The sequence below is a fragment of the Notolabrus celidotus genome, chromosome 12, assembly GCF_009762535.1.
Source record: "Notolabrus celidotus isolate fNotCel1 chromosome 12, fNotCel1.pri, whole genome shotgun sequence".
Lineage (NCBI taxonomy): Eukaryota > Metazoa > Chordata > Actinopteri > Labriformes > Labridae > Notolabrus > Notolabrus celidotus.
Window position 1 is genome coordinate 23,347,859 of NC_048283.1, and position 19,898 is coordinate 23,367,756.

The 19,898-nt window shown below is 42.4% G+C and overlaps 1 protein-coding gene across 3 annotated transcripts in view; it reads left to right on the plus strand.

Annotated features, from left to right (window-relative positions):
* ascc3 (activating signal cointegrator 1 complex subunit 3) overlaps positions 1-19,898 on the plus strand; it is a 145,768-nt gene that overhangs the window by 118,456 nt on the left and 7,414 nt on the right. For all 3 annotated transcript variants that reach the window (XM_034697029.1, XM_034697031.1, XM_034697030.1), the window contains exons 31-39: positions 1,300-1,437; positions 2,235-2,355; positions 2,459-2,591; positions 3,063-3,188; positions 9,156-9,267; positions 9,344-9,478; positions 14,225-14,449; positions 15,793-15,944; positions 16,815-16,965. In XM_034697029.1, coding sequence (XP_034552920.1) covers positions 1,300-1,437; positions 2,235-2,355; positions 2,459-2,591; positions 3,063-3,188; positions 9,156-9,267; positions 9,344-9,478; positions 14,225-14,449; positions 15,793-15,944; positions 16,815-16,965 — 1,293 coding nt within the window. The remainder of the gene's footprint in view (positions 1-1,299; positions 1,438-2,234; positions 2,356-2,458; positions 2,592-3,062; positions 3,189-9,155; positions 9,268-9,343; positions 9,479-14,224; positions 14,450-15,792; positions 15,945-16,814; positions 16,966-19,898) is intronic.

Genomic DNA, 19,898 nt, shown 5'->3' on the forward strand with positions numbered 1-19,898 from the left:
ATGGAAGAGATTTAAATGTGTGAGAGGAAACTCTTACAGTGTAAATCTGGAGACTGTGTGCAGAGTAAGCAGACATCACTGAAGTCCAGTTTGCTTTAACGCAGCAAATAAAGTCTGTGTTGTGATCGAGTCGTGAAATGAGACACGTTAAGCTGAGTCCGTGCAGATCCCAGGTCTCAGAGTAAATATGTGTGTAGGCCTTATTTCTATATGTGTGTGCAGAGAGCTTCCCCTCCTCCATGTGTGTTCCTCTGATATATGCTGCCGCCTGCTGCTTCTCTGCGCTGGCCCGTGTAGCAGCTCAGCTCCCCACTGTGTGACTGACAGGACTCTGGCACCGGCTGCTTAACTCTCACCGGGGGTCACCCACCGCCACAAATCCCCCTCTCCGACCTGACAGCTCTTTCTTTTCCCTGCTGCTGCCTGAACCTCGCGTCTTCTTCTTCTTCCTCTTCTTCACCTCTCAGGGCTCCATGTTGAACTCTCCCCTCCCCCCTTGTCTGTTTTTGAATTTATAAGTTTGGGGTTCTTGCTACGTGACACCGAATAGCTACAAACGTCACCTTTGTTAATACTAAAAAAGAGCGAAGCGTTTATCCACAAAGTCAAGCCCAGCCCACAGAACACCGCCAAAATGAACATTCTGTTTAAACTGCTTCAGCCTGCCCACTTTGCAACCTGCCCCCTCTTGGTCTTTGCTGCTGCTCTCCCTGCCTTGGCTTTTCATGAATGCACATAAAAGGGGAGGTGTGCTCTCCCCGCCTCAGGCTTTAGCATTACAGATTCGCACCTGGAAGGGCAGGGAGCTCCCGGAACAGGGCATACCACAAATATAACTTATTACATGCAAATAATGAGGGGTCCTGACTTTCCAAAAAATTTGACTCACGATGTCGTGAACTCAATAAGAGGAGGGCGTTCATACCGTCTCTTCTCTTAAACACAACCCTGTTTGAAGGCCTCATATGACAACTACTGCCCCAAGCTCAATGTCGCCAGTTAACAGGGTCACTGCTTAAACCAGAATACTGATACGGTTTTGGAAAGCACTCCACAGTCAGCATAATTAGTTTAACCAACCGATAACTCTGGTGTTATCTGGTGAGGGTGACAAATTTTGTTTGGTTGATTTAGAGAGCACCTCCCTAAGTCTTTGAATTCACGCTGAGCGAGGAGATCTCCCCTTAACAGGCAGAAACCTCTAGCAGAACCACACACACGATGATCAGCCATCTGCCTGTCTTTTAGCTCTGTATCTGGATAATCGTCCAGCGTTAATCTCTCCTCCTCTGTCTGCAGATCGAGGCGATCATTGCAACCGTGAGGGACTCTAACCTGAAGCTGACGCTGGCTTTCGGGATCGGGATGCACCACGCAGGTCTGCACGAGAGGGACAGGAAGACGGTGGAGGAGCTGTTCGTCAACTGCAAGATCCAGGTATGACCTCGGACTCTGCAGCACACCTGTGCAGAATAGTTTAATTACCCCCAAACACTGTTTATTACATTTAAATCAAGAGTTACGTCATCCGTGAGCACACCGTTGCACTTTATTTCAGACCTTTTTTTAAATATCTAAATATAAAAACAGTGCAATTTGTAAATTATTATTGCATGTGGGACACACAATCAAATGTTTCAACTAAGAAAATAAGAACGTTTTATTCGTTTGAAATGTTTGAGTTTCCACCAAGCGGCAAACTCCGGTCTCAAACGATGAAGCCAATGCGGAAGTGATATAAACTGCAATACATCGAAAATCCGCTTGAGGCTGGCTGCAGAAACACCGGAAACCACATAGATATGAATGGGAAAAAGACGATCTTTGCAGCATTAATAAACATGTTTACAGCCTGGTTCAAAAAACGGCTTGGCCCTACAACGCTAATCTCTCTAATGGCATACACTGTACGGGGGGTGAATTTTTTTCTAACGTGACGGTTAAGAAGATATTAAGATTATGAGTTTTGCCCAAATAAGGACATAACTGACGTGACTCCCGGTCGGGAACACACAGCCATTGGCTAAGAGGCTCACACTACGTCACACTCTGCCTAGTTGAGTTCCGCATTACCAATATGGCTGCCGCCGTCGATTTGCTTCAAAACAGCTCTCAGGAACAGATGGGTGACGTCACGGATACTACGTCCATATTTTTTACAGTCTATGGTTTCCACTCATTAGAACTGTTTTCTAAGTTGTGTGATTTCAGTGAGTTTGTGCGCCTCTCCGCAGGTGTTGATTGCCACCAGCACTCTGGCCTGGGGTGTGAACTTCCCCGCCCACCTGGTGGTCGTAAAGGGAACTGAATACTACGACGGCAAATCCAGACGCTACGTGGACTATCCCATCACAGGTATGCTGCTCTCTCCGTGAGGGCAGAACACAAGTTTGCACTCAAACTGTGATAGCAGCCAGCGATGAAAGAAATTATCTGAAGAAACGTGCGCTGTGTGTAGATGTTCTGCAGATGATGGGGCGAGCGGGTCGGCCTCAGTTCGACGACCAGGGCAAAGCCGTCATCCTTGTGCATGACATCAAGAAGGATTTCTACAAGAAGTTCCTCTACGAGCCGTTCCCTGTCGAGTCCAGGTAAGACTCACCTGTCCGTCATCTATTGGTGAAGTTTCCTCCAGAACACAGGAAGAGATTTCTTCAAGTCCTGCAAGTCCAGCTAATCTAATTTGGGAACTTCCTGCACAAATTTAAAAAACATACTTTTATTATGACTCCATTTGATGCAGTACATTTTTGCATAGTTGTGCATGGGACAGACCGGCCAAAGACGCAGTAGTTTGATTGGCCTTTGCAAGATAAGACTCTTTAAGTTAAGGGGTTTTGAGGCGCCACATGTTTAGTTGTGCAGCTCTTTTCCGATTCTGACCTACGACCCATCTCGTTCGTGTCAATCCTCACTCTCTCTCCTGGTTTCCTGCTGTACTATCCTCTCAGAATAAAGACATAAAAGCCTAAAATTGTAACTTAAAAGAGGATAAAGTGGCTTTAAAAAGGATAATCTGTGAGAATGAATCTGTAACTGATCTCTTCGTTGATTACTTTCAGCCTCCTCAGCGTGCTGTCCGACCATCTGAACGCCGAGATCGCCGCAGGAACTATCGCATCCAAACAAGACGCCATGGACTACATCACCTGGACATACTTCTTCAGACGGCTGGTGATGAACCCCAGGTTAGCAGAGCGCCACTCACACCACATATCATTACCCAGAGTTCATGCACATCAGAGCTAAAGACGAGACACATGCATGCATTCCTGCAGCCCGAGTGTGGTGCTCCTCAGCTCCTCAGCTCCTCACTCCACAACTCAAACATCTGCACTGGAGACAGAAACAGCTCCAGAACATTCCAGCCTGTTGGTATTTGCACGGCTGTCAGTCCACATTTGACGTTTAGGTCGATTCTGAGGGCGAGCAGAGGAAGAGAAACTTAACGCTTCACACTTTGGAGTCCAGCTGGGAGTCGCAGTTTTGAGCAAACAATAACAAAGATTGAGAGTTTGAGGATCGTTCACTGCAAAAACTTTAACTTTAACAGGTGTATTTGTCTAATTACTCTTAATGCAAGCCACACAAGTCTTATTTCAAGATACTGCAGGAGAAACTTTTATAGTTTATAAAATAAGTGTTACGTCGTGTTTTCTAGAAGCCTATCAAGGATTTTCTACATGCATCAGCTGCAGCCTTTTTTAATTCATAACAGTCATTTAAGTCCTACCTTACCTGATTTTCGGATGTCTGTATCATCGAGTCAGTTTGGCTTATGTGAGATAATTTGACTAAAAATTAAACAAATGCACGGAGTAAAGTTTGAGTTTTTGCAGACCTTAGGCTTTGACCCTTCACTCACAGTACAGGGAGATAATACAGGTTCAAACTCACGAAATACCTCATCATAAGTTGTTATTCTTCACATTATTATAATTTAATCCATGCATCAGTGACGACAAAGCTTTTTAAACAACCATTCACTGAATGCTCTTTGTTTTAAATACAAAAATGTGTGATTTTGTGGTTTTCACTTCACGTTCTTTGCGTCGTCTAAGTCGTATTAATCTTGTATAATGTCACTCTCATTGCAACAGATTTAGAGATTTCGTTCACTTGCGTCTTAGCCCCACCCACTAGAGATAAAGGAGAGATCCAAGGAAATGAAGAGAGAGAGAAAGAGAGAGGGAACTTTAAGACGAACTTTGTTTTAGGAGACATGAGTCGTCTTTTCTGTTATAGAACTTGTGAAGTTTCGGAGAAGTTTGAGCTCCTGCAGCGTCCAGTGAGTGAGCAAGTGTCTGGGGCGTGTTATCCATAGACTGTAAATAATAATGGACTGCGTTGCTCCGCCTCTTCCCGTTGTACAGTGCTGAAGCCAAAAAATCCCACTCCTGGGCGCCGCCATTGTGCAGCCAGAGCCTGTGAAGCCACTGTAACAAGCTCCGCCCTACAGCGTAGCGTCACAAGACGCTGTGTGAAACCCGGAAGTAAAACCCCGTTTTTTAAACTCTAATAACTAACGAAAAAGAAACTTTTCAGGAAAAAGAGGCCTTGGACACAAAACAGTCAAATAATAACTACATATCACCACAGCATACGGATGTGAGAAACATTCGTACAACGTGTATTTATTTTTTAAAGTTTGACTGCAGCCCCATTCAAATGAATGGGGGAGACGGATTTTTTGACCTATACTGCAGCCAGCCACCAAGGGGTGGACACACTGCTGAAAGCTTCACCACGAGGGCCGTATCCGGCACGCTTGGTGTCATCCCTCAGGCTGTTTCCGAAATCGCCTACTATACTAGCAGTACGTACTGATTTGTCCAAAATTCAGTATGTAGTAAGTAGTATGTGAACAAGAGCAAAATCTGCAGTAAGCCAAAACTCCCCGGATGTCTACTGATTCGGGAAAATATCTCAGCATGCATCGGACCAGTTTGCCTCGCATACTGTTTCCCACAGTGCACAGCACTCATTCTGCTTTTTCTTTTTCCTTATTTTTCGACGGGGGGAAATCTGTTTTTGGGTGCTGGGAAAGTTATCAAATTACATATAAACTACTTCCTAACTTTTTAAATCATAAATGGATGCTAAATAAGCATTTTATTTATCGGCTTCGCCGTTGTTTACTTCCGCTTTCCGAAACCGGAAATCCAGCGATTTCTGGCCCAGCATGCTGCATGACAGATCGAACAGAACAGTCATACTACATACTAAATTCAAACGCAGTATGTAGTAGGCAATACCTACTGCCTACTACATTAGTAAGTAGTATGTAGCAGGCCGTTTCGGAAACAGCCTCACTCTCTGGGGTCAATCGCGAAGCTGTTGCATGTAGCTCCCCCTGCAGCCCTGGAGCTCTTTTGCAGCAGTGTTCTGGGTTTGTGACTTTGCATTGCTTCAGAATTACTCCGCTCCAGGGGCATTCATACCAGTTAAATCTAATGTCACCCACAGATCTGCTCTTAATTTACAGTATGTTTAGGTTGTTGCATTTGCATTTGTTTCTGAATTTGAAGCTTATTCCCTAAACAGAAATCCTTTGTGGCGTTGTGTTTGCACTGGTCAGCCACCGTAGACACACTTGGAAAAACTCCATCAAACCCTGAACCCCTATGTTAAATCAAAACAGGAAGTGGTTCCAGCATAACAAACATAATTTCCATCTTGTCGCTGTTTGTGTTGGAGCACATTTAAAATCTGCTTCATGTCGTATGAAATAATGTTTAAACTCTGACCGTGCAGATCCCCTGACTCCTCTGTCTCCATGCAGCTGTGTTTTATATCTGCACTGCTTATCTATCACCACCTCTTTCACTCCACACACACACACACACAGATACACCGACGCAGGGTCCCACGGGTGTCGTAAACGTCCCCGCGCCATCAGGAGCCTAATGGCGATGATGCTAATGACCGTGACTTAATCAGAGCCACCCTGCGTACCGGTGCAGACGGCCTCAGTGAGATGTGATGGGTAATAAACACATTCAGACCTGCGTGCTGCGAACATGTGGAGAGATGGGAGTAAAAGAGATACTTAACATTAAACACACATTAAAGACAACCATCAGACAACTCCGCTGCTGCTTTCAGCTCGGCGGCGGCGCCGGGATTCCTCCTCCAGCTCCCGACTGCACCGTGAATGATTTGTCGTAATGACCGTGAAGACGTCGTTTGTTTTATACGAGGAATGGGAGATTCCTCAGTCGGCTCTGGTTTGTATGCATTATGCAGACAGATGCAGAATTACCCTGATCTGCTACTCCTCCTCCACCTGTTAACTGATGCGTTGGTATTCATCACGCTGTCACTGCGTTTTATCTTCTGCACAATCTTAAGCTCGTCTCGGGTACAGTCTGTTTCAGTTTGTGGTCGATCACTTTCTCAGGGCCTTATCTTAATGTTTCTAATACGACAAAATCAAACATGTTAAAGCAACAATATGCACGTTTAAAAATCAGATAAAGCACCTTTACCTTTAAACTTTAAAAACAAAAATCACACAAGCATCTTCTGATTTTTTTTGTACATTAAATCCACTTTCCCTTAAGAATTATGCGAAATGCTGCAGACGTTGTAAGATTTTGAACAATTGTGCATTCTTTAAATATAAAAAGTTAAGAAAAACATCCTCGAAGTCGATTAGATGTCTCTAATACATAGAATTTGCTCCAAAAGATTATAAGCATTACTATTGAGACTATTTCTTTTTTCAAAGGTAGAAATAAAGAAATAATTTCCTTTTCCTTTCCCCCTTAAATGACGACGCTTATCCATGTCTCAAACATCCAAACGTTCTTCATTGTTACTGACAAAGTTTGCTGAGCTGCTTCAAGGATCTGGATAAATGGCTCGGATGGAGAGAGGGTGATCCATTTAACCTCTCAGTCCCTTTCAAAATAGATCAGTTAAAATAAATAATACATTATAACAAATGATTATTTTGTTATTATAAATAATTATACATGTAATCATTATAATAAGTAAGCAATACAAAATAAATAATTAAAATTAAGCAGAAAAAAAGAAAAAAAATGACACTAAAAAAAGAAGACTACTCAGGGTTTCTCGAAGATGATCAGGAAGAGGTGCCACACCTTCTACGTTTACTAGTCTCCTTACACCTGGTAGTGTTATAATTTTTCACTAGATTAAAGCAGTAATCTAGTGCGAGAGATGTTAAAACCAAGGCTATGCCAAAGATAGCCATCTGTGGTTGACAGTTAATTGTTTTCAGATAGTTAGATAGAAAAGTGTTTTGAGGAATTTGGTTCCCTTTGGAATGATTTCAGGTTTTAATTTATTTCTGCTCTTAATTTTACATTTTTGGGACTGTTGTTAAAGGTTTTATTGATGAATATATCTGTTTCATTGTTAATTGTCACACTTTTGGGTCCTAATACTATGAATTTTTGTGTTTTATCCACGTTTTCCCTCTTATTGATTCACCAGGGGAGCAGAGCCTTCAGCCGCTCTGCTCCCCAGCGCTGGAACTCTCTCCCACCTCACCTCCGCAACACTGACTCACTCTCACATTTTAAATCCAAACTCAAAACCCATCTGTTTAAACTGGCTTACTCCATCTGACCACAACTCCTCTGTCCATTCACTTAAAACTTTTTAAATTGTGTTTTATTTACTGTTTATTTAAACTCTGTTTGTTTTTAATGTTGTAAGGTGACCTTGAGTGCCAAGAAAGGCGCCTATAAATAAAATGCATTATTATTATTTTTACTATTAAAAATCAGAAACATTGTTTATGAGTGCAAAAAAATGCAGTTTGCAGACTTGTTTATGTTTCTTATAAACTTTCTGCAGAAACAAAAGCAGAGGCACCATGTTTATACGAGGCCCCGGCTTTAATTGTGTATTTATTGTGTTAATATTCAGATGAAGCAGGAAATATGATCATAAACTAATGAACCAGGAACCACAGAATGAATACTTTACTTCTACTTTTACCCCATTTGTTCCAAACATCCCTTCAGGGTCTCTGCATCTGTTCCAGCGGTCTCTAATGAAACCTCGCCGCCTGTCTTGCTCTTTCATGTGCCCGACACACACTTTGCACAAATATTGGCATTTTGAGCTAATGGAGGAGTCTTTGATTGAAGCTCGCCGGGCTCATGTGGTAGCTCTTACTCTGCAGAGCGCGGCATGGAAACCATTTCAGCCACTGGTTGTCTTAGTTCAGGTAATAACAGTCTGACCTGGGAAACATTTGCTTGTTAGGAAACACTGTGAACAGGATTTTTACCAACACGTGTTTGTACAGGGACGAGCCACCGTGACCTCTCAGTGAAACACAGTCCCATTTTATTTAACACAGTAAGACAGTGTGTGTACAGAGCAGGAGAGGAGAAATGGATGAATCATTGGTAGCACAATTACTCTGCCCAATCGTTTTCATCCACCTAAAGTCTCTAAAAGTAGTATGGGAGGTAGAACCTTCAGCTATCAGGCACCTCTCCTTTGGAATCATCTACCAGTCAGGGTCTGGTACAACTTTTAAGAGTAGGCTTTAAACTTTCCTTTTTGATAAAGCTTATAGTTACAGCTGGGTCAGGCTTGGACCAGCTCTTAGTTATGCTGCTATAGGCTTAGACTGACACACTGGGATCCTGTCTTCCCCTCCCTCTCCTCTCTCTGCCTGTCTCTTACTTTAACTCTTCCTGTCCCAATAAAGTTACTAACCATAGACCTTTCTGGAGTCCCTGCGCTCCCTTGTCCCGTAGGTTCCTCTGGATGTCTGCTGAGTGTTTCTGCAGCTACAGAAAGAGTCAGTGGTTATAATGAATGCTGGAGTGAAGTTTGTGAAGCCTGTTGCATGTTGACTGTTTCCACACTGAGGCAGGAAACCCTGTGATGTGCATGTTCGCTCAATGAGAGTGGATTTATGAGTGAAGCAGTAAACCTACAGCACATGTGTCCGCCTGAACTCCCTGAATCATCACTCAGCACACCTTCAATGTGTCCGGCAGTATTTAAATCTTCCTGCGGCTCCTTATCTGAACGTTATGAGGGAGATTAAAGCGACCATGAAGCGTGTAAGACAACACAAGTGTCAGTTCAGCAGAGCAGAGACACACACGGCGTGCTCAGGAGTGTGTGTGGTTGTGTAACAACGCTCTGTGTGTGTTTAGTTATTACAGCCTGGAGGACGTCAGCCACGAGTCCATCAACAAATACCTGTCCGGCCTGGTGCAGAGGAGCCTGCGGGACCTGGAGTGTTCCTACTGCATCGAGATTAAAGAGGTGTGTGCATGTTTAGTGTTCCAGAAAGACAAAGCTTCACAGAGATCAAGATTTACATATTTTATCTTCTCCACAGGACGATCGGACCATCGAGCCGCAGACTTATGGTCGCATCTCTTCGTATTACTACCTGAGGCATCAGACCATCCGCATGTTCAAAGAACGACTGAGACCCGAGCTGCCCGCCCACGAGGTGCTCTCCGTTCTGACGGTCAGTTTCTAACCTCGCCATCTTTAAACACATCAGCCACTTTACACCTTCTTCATTTAAAGCACCAAAGAGTTCAGATGAGCAAAGATTTCTAAATTTCTGTTGCACACAAACTAACGAGGCGAGGCAGCTAGTTACTCAGAGAGGGGTCCGTCTTCAGGCTGCAGGAGAGGGGTTACCAACAATGTGTTTCAGGTTGGGGGGCAGTGCAATATTTTGCAGCCTGCAAACAGACAAAGTTTATCACTCATACAGCACTGCACTGTAAACGTGCAATGTGTGTTAATTGAGTTTGTTGCCTTTAAAGGAGCAAAGCAGCATGTTTCTCTTATTTCTCCTGTTTTAGCATATTCTCATCAAGTTTTTTCTCTGCAGAGATCCTTTCTGTAATGTTGTCAGACTCTTAGATTAACAACCTGAGCCTGTCAGGGACAAAAACAAGAACATTTATCTTTTAGTTGCACTTTTGAGAGGTGCATATCCCAAAGAAAGAAGAAAATTTATCTTTTTTTATCATAATTATCAGTATTAGATGCAAAACTGTGTAGTGGCAGCGCTCAGGATAAACATTTTATCTTGAGAAATAAGTATGGCAGAGCTCGATAACATTTCTGACCAAACTCTGTCATGGTTACAGATCATCGTTGTACCCTTACTCTAAATTGGGTCATTATGTGATCAAAATCATTGACCTTTGTGCATGCACGTTTGTGTTGCATGAGAGCCAAGATGACAGGTAAATTTGGCAGCAACTAATCTTATCAGTAATTTGTGGGTTACGTCATTATCCGTTTCTCCATGGGGCGGACATGACGTTGTTTTCTGCAGCAGAGAGGTCAGCTGTCTGACATCTTTACTTTCTCTGTTGAGGATTGTGCACGCGAAACGGGGACCAGGAAGTGACAGGTACACAAAACAAAGCAAAACAGCAGCTGATGCAACACCATCGTGTCCTAAAGCTCCAAAGTTCAGGAGCATTTCAGCCTCAATGTTGCAAAGGAAAGAGCTGCATGTGAAATTTTTAAAGCAGATCTTGGTCTGTTAAATCTCCTTCTAAGGCGTGTTGGTTATCTTTCTTTTAATCTGTGACATGCAACCTGACAGTCCAAAGTTGGAGACACTCTGTGAGAGTTTCCTCTCCTTTACTTTTTCACTCCCTCACCTTAAATCCTTAAAACTCTCCATCTTTGTCAGCAAAAATACTTCTATCATTTTTGAAATTGAAACAACAAGATATCAGCTGCACACTCCCAATCTCACTCTCACACACACACACACACACACACACACACACACACACACACACACACACACACACACACACACACACACACACACACACACACACACACACACACACACACAGACGATATTCAGCCCCTCCTACTTAATCATCACCTTCATGTGAGCTTCATTAACTCTAATCATCTGATTCCCTCTGTTAGCGGCTGAACCTCTGCCCGAGGCATCGAGGTCATCCTCACCCTCAGCAACTCAAGACGTACTGCTCTCTCACCTTTCACTGAGGGGGAGGAAGATTCTCTTCACCACTGATCCTAATGAGCTTCTTTTATCTGTTTCTATGATTATAGAGACTCTTAACACTCAGAGAGCAAATTCTCTGACAGAAGAAAGCAGGAAAAGTCTAAAATGATTCAGTAGTTCTGCCAAAAACTGTCACTTAAACTCCTGCTGAGAAGGTTTGTCTTAAAGAGACATGTATCTTTGAAATAGTAATGATTTTATAAAAATGTAGTGCAAAATTAAACTATTTATCCTCATAAAGAAGATCATTCTTGGCATTTCAGATTCAATAGTTGTACTATGTCAGCAATCAGATGTCATAGCTGCAGAACGGCGACATTGCACGCTACTTATTATGCAAACTTCTGTATAACTCCTCGCCTTCATATTATCATAACTGAGGTGTTGCAACAAGATTTACCCAAGATGCAGTGTGCATGAATCAGGAAATTAACTAAATTCACAGAAGCTGTTGTCACACCAGGCTGTAACGTGTGTAATGCAGCTGTAAAAATCAGCATCTTAACATGGGACCTAATGGGGACGTTTGCAGCCAGCCTCTAGTGGACACTCGAGGTGGTTCTCCGCATTTTTTACACTGGAGGTTACAGCTTGGCCTGCCACAAAAAAACACCAAACAGATCCTTACATTATATTTCTGCAACTGTTTTAAATCCCTTCATTAGAGTCAGTGGTTAAGCTTGACTTTCTGTTAACATATGGAGGGGAGGCAACTTTGAGGCGGTCAGAATCCCTCTCTTTTGCACACATGAAGTTGGAAGCAGACCAAAGCATGCCATGCCTGCCCCCCCTCCTCAACAAGCTGTGATACAATAGGCCGCTCACCCCGCCGCCCCGTCCACTCCCCCATTGTTAGCCACAAAGCTCTGACATGCTTCTCCTGCTCCCCCTAATTGCTGCAGCGTGGCCGCTAATGAGCAACATCCACACCTCTCTGCAGCACCACTTCCCACCCCCTCCTCACACACTTAGTTTCTCTCCTATCTGAACCCGACCACTCTGTCTTTGTTTCTATTTCTTTTCCTGCTCTTTTTCTTCTTCCTAAGACAGTTTTTTCTCATAAGTCATCTTGAAACTTGAAAAACTGGTGATGCACTAAATGGCGCATGTAATCCTTTGATTCTGTTGTGCAACCTATAAACCTGCTCTAACCGAAATGGGAATGCACCAGCCAAAGTTGCATCCAAGCAGAAACCTCTAGTGATGAAAATGAAGAAGCTGCAGATCTTCAGGTCGACTTCAGAAGAAAAGAAAACATAATTTTGCAAGGTTTTTTAGGATGACATAAAGTTTGGTAGAGTTTTGGATTTCCAGATTGGTGACCGTTACCTCTGGGCTTCACAAAGCTTTGTCTATGGCTGCATCCCTCCTGACCTCTCCCCTCTGTCTTGAGCTCTTGCAAAAAGAAAAGTCGTCCTGTTTCTTTTAGGGGACGTGGTCATTAGCCCTCCAAATTTAGTTTCCCAGAAGATGCCCCTATCCCTGCTACAAGAACGTCAAAAATAGGGCGGTGAAACAACTTCTTCAGACTTCATTGATCGCAAAATCTCGACAGTACGTCGAGTTATTCTCGTCTTTTTTTCATCTCGTTTAAAATGCCTTTATTTGTATTTAAAAATCATTTTTAATTTCATATTAATGATGGCAGCAAATCCTACCAGTGTCGTTATTTAAATCAAACAAATGCGATGAAATCTTCAACAATCTTGACTTCTGCACCTGTATGCTTAGCTCGTATGTGGAAGATCAAACTTGAAGTACTTTGGTGCAGATTACATTTGACTTGTTAACTGAGCTTGAGTCTTGGAGTTTTTTAAAGTGAAGTGAAATATTACGTTCAGAAGTGCAGCGGCTTTGATGCTTTCCTCTCAGCAGCAGTGGGAAGCAGGAAGACACTGCGGCGCCTTGACTATGGTGTGCAGAAAGGGACAAAAAAAGGCATTAATTTTGTAATATTTTAGTTTAATGTTGATGCAAACTAAGCCCTGAGAAAGTAAACTACATTCAATGATGTTACATTTTTATGCAAACGGTAATCTGTGAACGGTAGTACAGTTATTTTCCTCTCACATGTATGAAGCCTGGAAAACCAGCAAGTAGTGACATCGTGGATTAGAGTTACAGATTTCAACCATCACCCCTTATTGCACAAAAAATGTCTGTAATGCTGGCGGACACTCGCAATAAAATCTGAGACTGCTGGTGATAAAATGATTTTTGCACATTTGCCCTCAACGATATGTTGCAGCCATCACAGCCTGTTTTAGTGCTGCAGGCTGGAGCAACTTAATGGAGCACATTGTAAACTTTTTGGACTTTAAAATATGATAAAAAATATGATAAGGATGTAGTTTATATAAAAGTCGCAAAACTTTCCTTTTAGGGAACGTAGCTACATACAGAAAATGAATTTTTGGTGTTATAGAACTTGTAGATATTTTGTGGTAAAGTCGTACTACAGTCCTGACTCCCTCAGTGTCTTTCTCTCTCCTCTCTGTAATCTCAGAGCTCCATCCTCTCCCTTCACCTCCACCCTCCTGCGTTTCTGTAACTGTGACCGTCGGAGAGTGAGGCGGTGTGTCGTCGTATATGATGTCTGCTTAAAGATCTATAGCGTTCTCAGCAGCACATCCATATGCAGGCACAACGGCACTGAGAGGTAAATCATTCAGAGATGATTCTTGTTTCTATCCGTCATCCCAGCCCCCACCTCGCTCGGGTCCTTTTTCAGGTCGTAGCTTTTTAAACAGCGACTCCGGTCAGTGATGGATGGAGCTCTAACAGTCAGGGCCCGGGAGGAAGCTGTGACAAATGCCTGCAGCGCGGCCTGTTGATGGGACTACATTCAGGGAAGTTAAACTGGAGTGAATTAGAGGAAAGGTGCCACGCATGTCCACGCATCTCTTTGTGTATATACTCAAAGAGGAGAGTGATGGACCGTCATCATGATTTAACAAACCCTCTGACCCGGTGTGTTTCACAACAACCTGTGCACGACTTTCTGTACGGGATGTTTATGATTGTCAGGGCTGAAGAAAAGACTCCCTGGAAGTCTTTTCAGGAGGAGAACAGCTGGTTTTAAGAAAGAAAGCAAAGCGTGGGAGTTAAATGCAGCTGTGAGAGTTCAGATTCTCACATTGAAAAGGTCTCGCCGCAGCATGCTTCAGACTTCCTGTTTCACTTTTGATCTCTGTCTCCCAGGATGCCGAGGAGTACGCCGAGCTGCCCGTCAGACACAATGAGGACCAGCTGAACAGCCAGCTGGCTCAGCAGCTCCCCCTGCAGGTCAACCCCCACTCCTACGACAGCGCCCACACCAAGACGCACCTGCTGCTGCAGGCACACTTCAGCCACGCCCAGCTGCCGTGCAGCGACTACAACACCGATACCAAGACCGTGCTGGACAACGCAATCCGAATCTGTCAGGTACGATTCAAGCTAGTCATGTGATCACTTATTCTGCAAGCTTGGGGTAAATTTGTCCACTCTGCCCCAGATTTGATCGGCTGTAACTCATAATCCATGTAAGTAACTCCACGATCAGCTTGTCTAAGTAAGGAATGACACCTATCCAGGGGTCTTTCCTTTTACACTGTTTTTACGGCTGCACGGTTGTAATCCTGCACTCCGGCCACACGGGGTCTGTCGTGCATTTAAAAGCTGTTTACCAACTGCATCAAACAACAAAAGAAGAAGAAAGCGTGAGTACTCTTGGTGCTGGAAATACAGGTGTAGCCCTGTGAGATTTGCAGGAAAATGCAGAGTATGTGTGTTCACTCTGCAAAATGTAAACATGCACGCCTCGCTGCTGCGTCACAGAAACATCGGCATCAAGCTCGAGACAGACTCACAGTTACGCCGGTGTATCCCTGATATCAGCAGTTTAATTCTTGATAACTCTCAGACAGATCAAATGTGATCTTGGTATGTGGAAAAGGTACAGGAGAGCACATCTCAGGAAGCATCTCTCCTGCAGATGAAGCAGAGGATAAGGTGGATGTTTAACATTAGTAGGTGATTTGTAGTTGAGCTGATCTGTCTCATAAATAACAGATCTAACACCCGGCTCCCTCTGTCTCTCTGTCTGGAGGCTCGTAGGACGGCCGCAGGAGAAGACATCTCACCTGGTTCAATATAAGAGTCAGAAACACTGATATCAAACTGATCAATGTGTGTTACTGAGCATCTGAGGTGTCATTTATCAGCTGCTGTTTTATTCTGTTTCTTTCTGCAAGCTGTTTGATGTTAGCACCATGTCTAACCGCCACAGCTCAGTGTGTGTGTGTGTGTGTGTGTGTGTGTGTGTGTGTGTGTGTGTGTGTGTGTGTGTGTGTGTGTGTGTGTGTGTGTGTGTGTGTGTGTGTGTGTGTGTGTGTGTGTGTGTGTGTGTGTGTGTGTGTCCATGTGCTTGTGATTTTCCATGCCGTGTGTCTGGCAGTGATATTGCATGGCTCATGGATGTGGTTACTTCTCTGGAGTCCTGCTGCTACCGTTTACTGAAGAGGTTCTGCTCTTTGCTCTCTTTATGATGCTTTTTATTGAATGAATGTATTTTCTACTTTTACTTGCCGTGTGCGTAAACTCTGACAGACTGTAAAACATTTTAATTAGCGGTTACAGATCCTTAGACTTCTTTTCCCCTCCACTCCTAATCGTTTACTGTCCGATGAGCAACTTAGGATGCAAGTCTGGTCTGTGGATCTGTTCTAATACACAGGTATCACAGGTGGTAACCATGAGTTTCCTCTCCTCGTGTTTCTTCTCCTCAGGCGATGCTGGATGTCGCTGCAAACGAAGGCTGGCTTGTGACGGCTATCAGTATCTGTAACCTGGTGCAGATGATCGTTCAGGGCCGCTGGCTGCACGATTCCTCACTGCTGACGCTGCCACACGTGGAACAAAAAGACCTCTATCTGTTCAGGTAAACACTGCAGCACAGAAACACCTGTACAGCTTTGATATGGCACTGATATCGTGGCTATTACAGGATCAGGGTCAGGGCGAAGGTCAGATGTCGTCACTTGGGATAAAATTGTATCGTCAATTTCACAATATCTCAATGTCATTGTCATGTGAAACAGTGGATCTTCTGCAAGAAGTGTAGTGAACACCACGTTTGTTTCCTAAAAAAATATCAGTTCCATTCTGATAAGGCACGCAGAGTCAGTGACATCTTCAGAGTCATCTAAATCTATTCCAAAAACCCATTTTTACAGACTTGCTTATATGTGACTTCATCCTTCTAACCGTTTTTACTTCTATTTTATTGTTTTAAGTTTTTATCCAACTAATTAATTGTTATAATGTTATTTTATTATTTTATTTTTTATTGTTATAATTTATTTAAAAAAAAAAAAATTCTAATTAAAAAATATATATATTATTTGTTATTATTATTAATGTTCCTAATTTATCCTTTTCACTTTTTCTAATTTTATCGATGTGGTGTCGTCCTCTCATCCTGAAAACCTCTTTTATTGTCCTTTTAAAGCTTCATTTACTTTTCCAGTTTTATTTATTTATTCATTTATTTATTTCATGTATTTATCCTTGAAAACCCTCTTAAACAATGATTTATTGGTCTATAGTCACACCATTTCTTTCAGTTGAATTTACTTGTACTCTTTCAACCTCTCGTGTTTTATTCTGTTTTGCATTATTAAAATTCCTCCTGTCTGTGTGTCAAAAGGTACACATTGTTATTCGAACCATGCTTTGTTTGTCAAAGCACTTTGTAAACATTGTTTTTATACGTGCTATATAAATAAAGTTATTATTATTATTCTGTCAGGAAGTGGACCAACAGGAAGGGGAGGAGCGATGCAGGAGGCTTCAGCGGGCCGATCGAAGGGCTTCCTGAGCTGATTGCGGCCTGCAATGGAAAGGAGAGTGTGTTTGCTTCCATCATCGGACAAGAGCTTCAATCAAACCAGATAGCACAGGTAAGAGCATGCTGGGTTTAAATGTCCAAATTGGACAGGTAGGAGCACGCTGGGTTTAAATGTCCAGATCGCACAGGTAGGAGCACGCTGGGTTTAAATGTCTTTAAACATCTTTTAATAGAGCACATTCATGAGGCGACCAATTTCCAGGGAAGTTCAAAAATGTTCTCACTTTTGCTTCCTACACACTTTGAAAACAGAAGTGTTAAATCTGAAGTTTTTTGTGTTCATGTTCGGGCCCTCTCTCATTTTAAACTTCTGTCACATTTCCCGCCTAAAGAAAATGGCTGCTCTCTGACACTCTGATGTGCACATGGTGGAAATACAATTGAGAAATAGCTTCATAATGGGCCTGTTCTCACACTTATGGATGCAGATCACACACACACACACACCGCTATGAGTGAGGTGATCCAGGCCGTTTTAATACTGAGGTCCCAGAAACCTCCAGGATCCCCAATTATACCTCCACTGATGGGGTTTACAGCTCCAATTTAAGTGCTAATTGCAGCAGTAATGAGAGTATCCGGGCACGACGGCAGGCCCTGTGGCTTCACCCAATCAGTGTTCCCGCTTTCCCCCGTCCCCACCTTCACTCCCCTGCTGCCCCCGCCCCCCCACGGTGTGGCGGCCTCTCTAATTAAATAATTAGATGTGCAGCAGCGTCTCTGTCTGACTCGCTCACAGAGAGTAATCCTCACATAAATAGCTTTTGCCGGGTGAATCAGAGAGGCTTTTCTCCTCCTGGCCGTCAATACACACACACACACACACACACACACACACACACACACACACACACACACTCACTCTCTCTCTCTCTCTCTCTCTCCTCCTGCCTCTCTCTGTGCCTTTCTCTTTTTTTTCTGTCCTCTTTATGGCAGGGCTTTTTTTTCCCCATCGAACCAAATGTTAAATCCTCCATAAAAACACTTAAGAGGCTCCTAATACTTACTGTACACCAGCTGATGGATCTGTCCGTCTACAACAGACCTCCGCATTTACCTCCATTACTTTTTTTTTACTCTCTCTTTGGAATTTTTTTGTGTTTTAAGGTAATTTCTCATCCTGTGGAGTTCCCCAAGACTCCATGCTGGGTCCTCTTCTGTTTAATACTCAAGTAAGGGAACATAGGGGTCTTGTCTCACCCTGTCAGGATTCTAATCCCATTTAACTACCTGCTAACCATACATTATCCTGCGTTCCATGGTGATGGATTCTTATCTGCCTGTTGCGGTGGATTTAACATGAAACTGTCCTCATTCAGCTCTCCTTCTTCGCTGAGCTCTGCGGTTCACACACCTTTAAAAATAAACAAATAACTTTGAACCCTGCTGCTATCATCACCAGCACTCATGGTTTAAGTTTCTTTGTAGAGATCGCTAACCCAAAGTTTCTCTCACCTGCTCCCCTCGTTGATCATATTGCTGGACAGGGTCCAATTAAAATGTCTGTAGCCTGCCGATGTAGTATGCTAACCTAAACTAGCCCCATTGTTCAATCCATCAATCAATCCATCAAGCTTTATTTATATACCACCTTTCATACGAATCAAATGCAACCCAAAGTGCTTTACAGCGATTGAAAACAAGAAAGAAGCAGAAATGAAATAATGGCAAGACATATTAAAAACAAAAACTGGATTTTAAAATAGAGACTAATGCATACCGACAGCAATAAAATATGTAAATTAAAATATGTGTAATTAAAATAAGTTAAAGCGTCAAATCAATATTAAGAATATAAATAGTTTTAAAAAATCATTTTAAAGGGTAAGGATAAGGTCCGTGTACCTTCCATTCTATTGCCAATTCTGAAACGCAAATCGGAAAACAAAAGAACAGGCATTTTTCTTTTCTCAATATATGTAGCAGATTTTAAAACAAATAAACAAAAGCCGTTTGCCATTAAAATTTAGCAATAAATTTGGATTTTGTGTTGTTTTCCTATTATGGATTTTTATATTCCCTGATAAACACGAAGAATCAAATCTTTGTTAATCCAAAATGCAAAAATGTGGGGATATCTGTATGATTACACGGTGAAGTTTGTTGAAGTTTGGTAAAGTTAGAAAGATATTCATATTTGACCTTCTCGGACCAGTAACTTGCTAACGAAAGGTGGTAAAAACACAAAATATACCTTTTTCCATCAGTGTAAGACAGACAACGAGCTACAATGTAATTTTCATCAATATAGGTTGTCTCTCGCGTTGGGCAATAAATAACATTGGTCTCTGTGCGCTGCCGGTGGTGAGGCGAGTTGGCAGGGACAGTCTACAAAGTGTGGTGTCGAAAAGATACGCCACTAAAAAAAAAATCAATGACATCTCTACCCAACAGTGCAGTGTCCTGAAAATCATTGTAAACCTTAATCATGTCCTTCTGATTATACTACAACACTTGGTTTGAGGATACACAGTTTTTCAGAATTTTAGGGATTTTTTATTGCAAAGAGAGATAAGAGTTGAAAATAAAATTACGGGTAAACATATAAATTAAACTGAGTAGATAAAATAAATAATTGAATGAATGAATAAATAAATAAATAAAAATAAAATAAGAAAAAAAGTTAGAATTAATAAAAAATAGTTAAACAAAATTAAAATCAATATACTAGGAAAAAGTAAGTAATGAAATTGTTAAACCCTACATAAAAGTCAGACTGAATAAATAAGTTTTTAGTTTACGTTTAAAAGTCTCAATATCTCCAGCTCCCCTCAGATCGTTGAGATGCTAACGGAAGCTAACGTATTTACCTCACCTTACGATCTATGGTGTCAACAAGCAGAAGCGTTGACATGACGTGTAATCAGTGATCAGTTAGTGAAAGTTAATAACCATCTTCAAGGAGTTTTGACCAATCAGAATCAAGCATCTTACAGAACCAGAAGATCAATAAGAGAGCTGGATGATAAAACTGCATGTTTATAC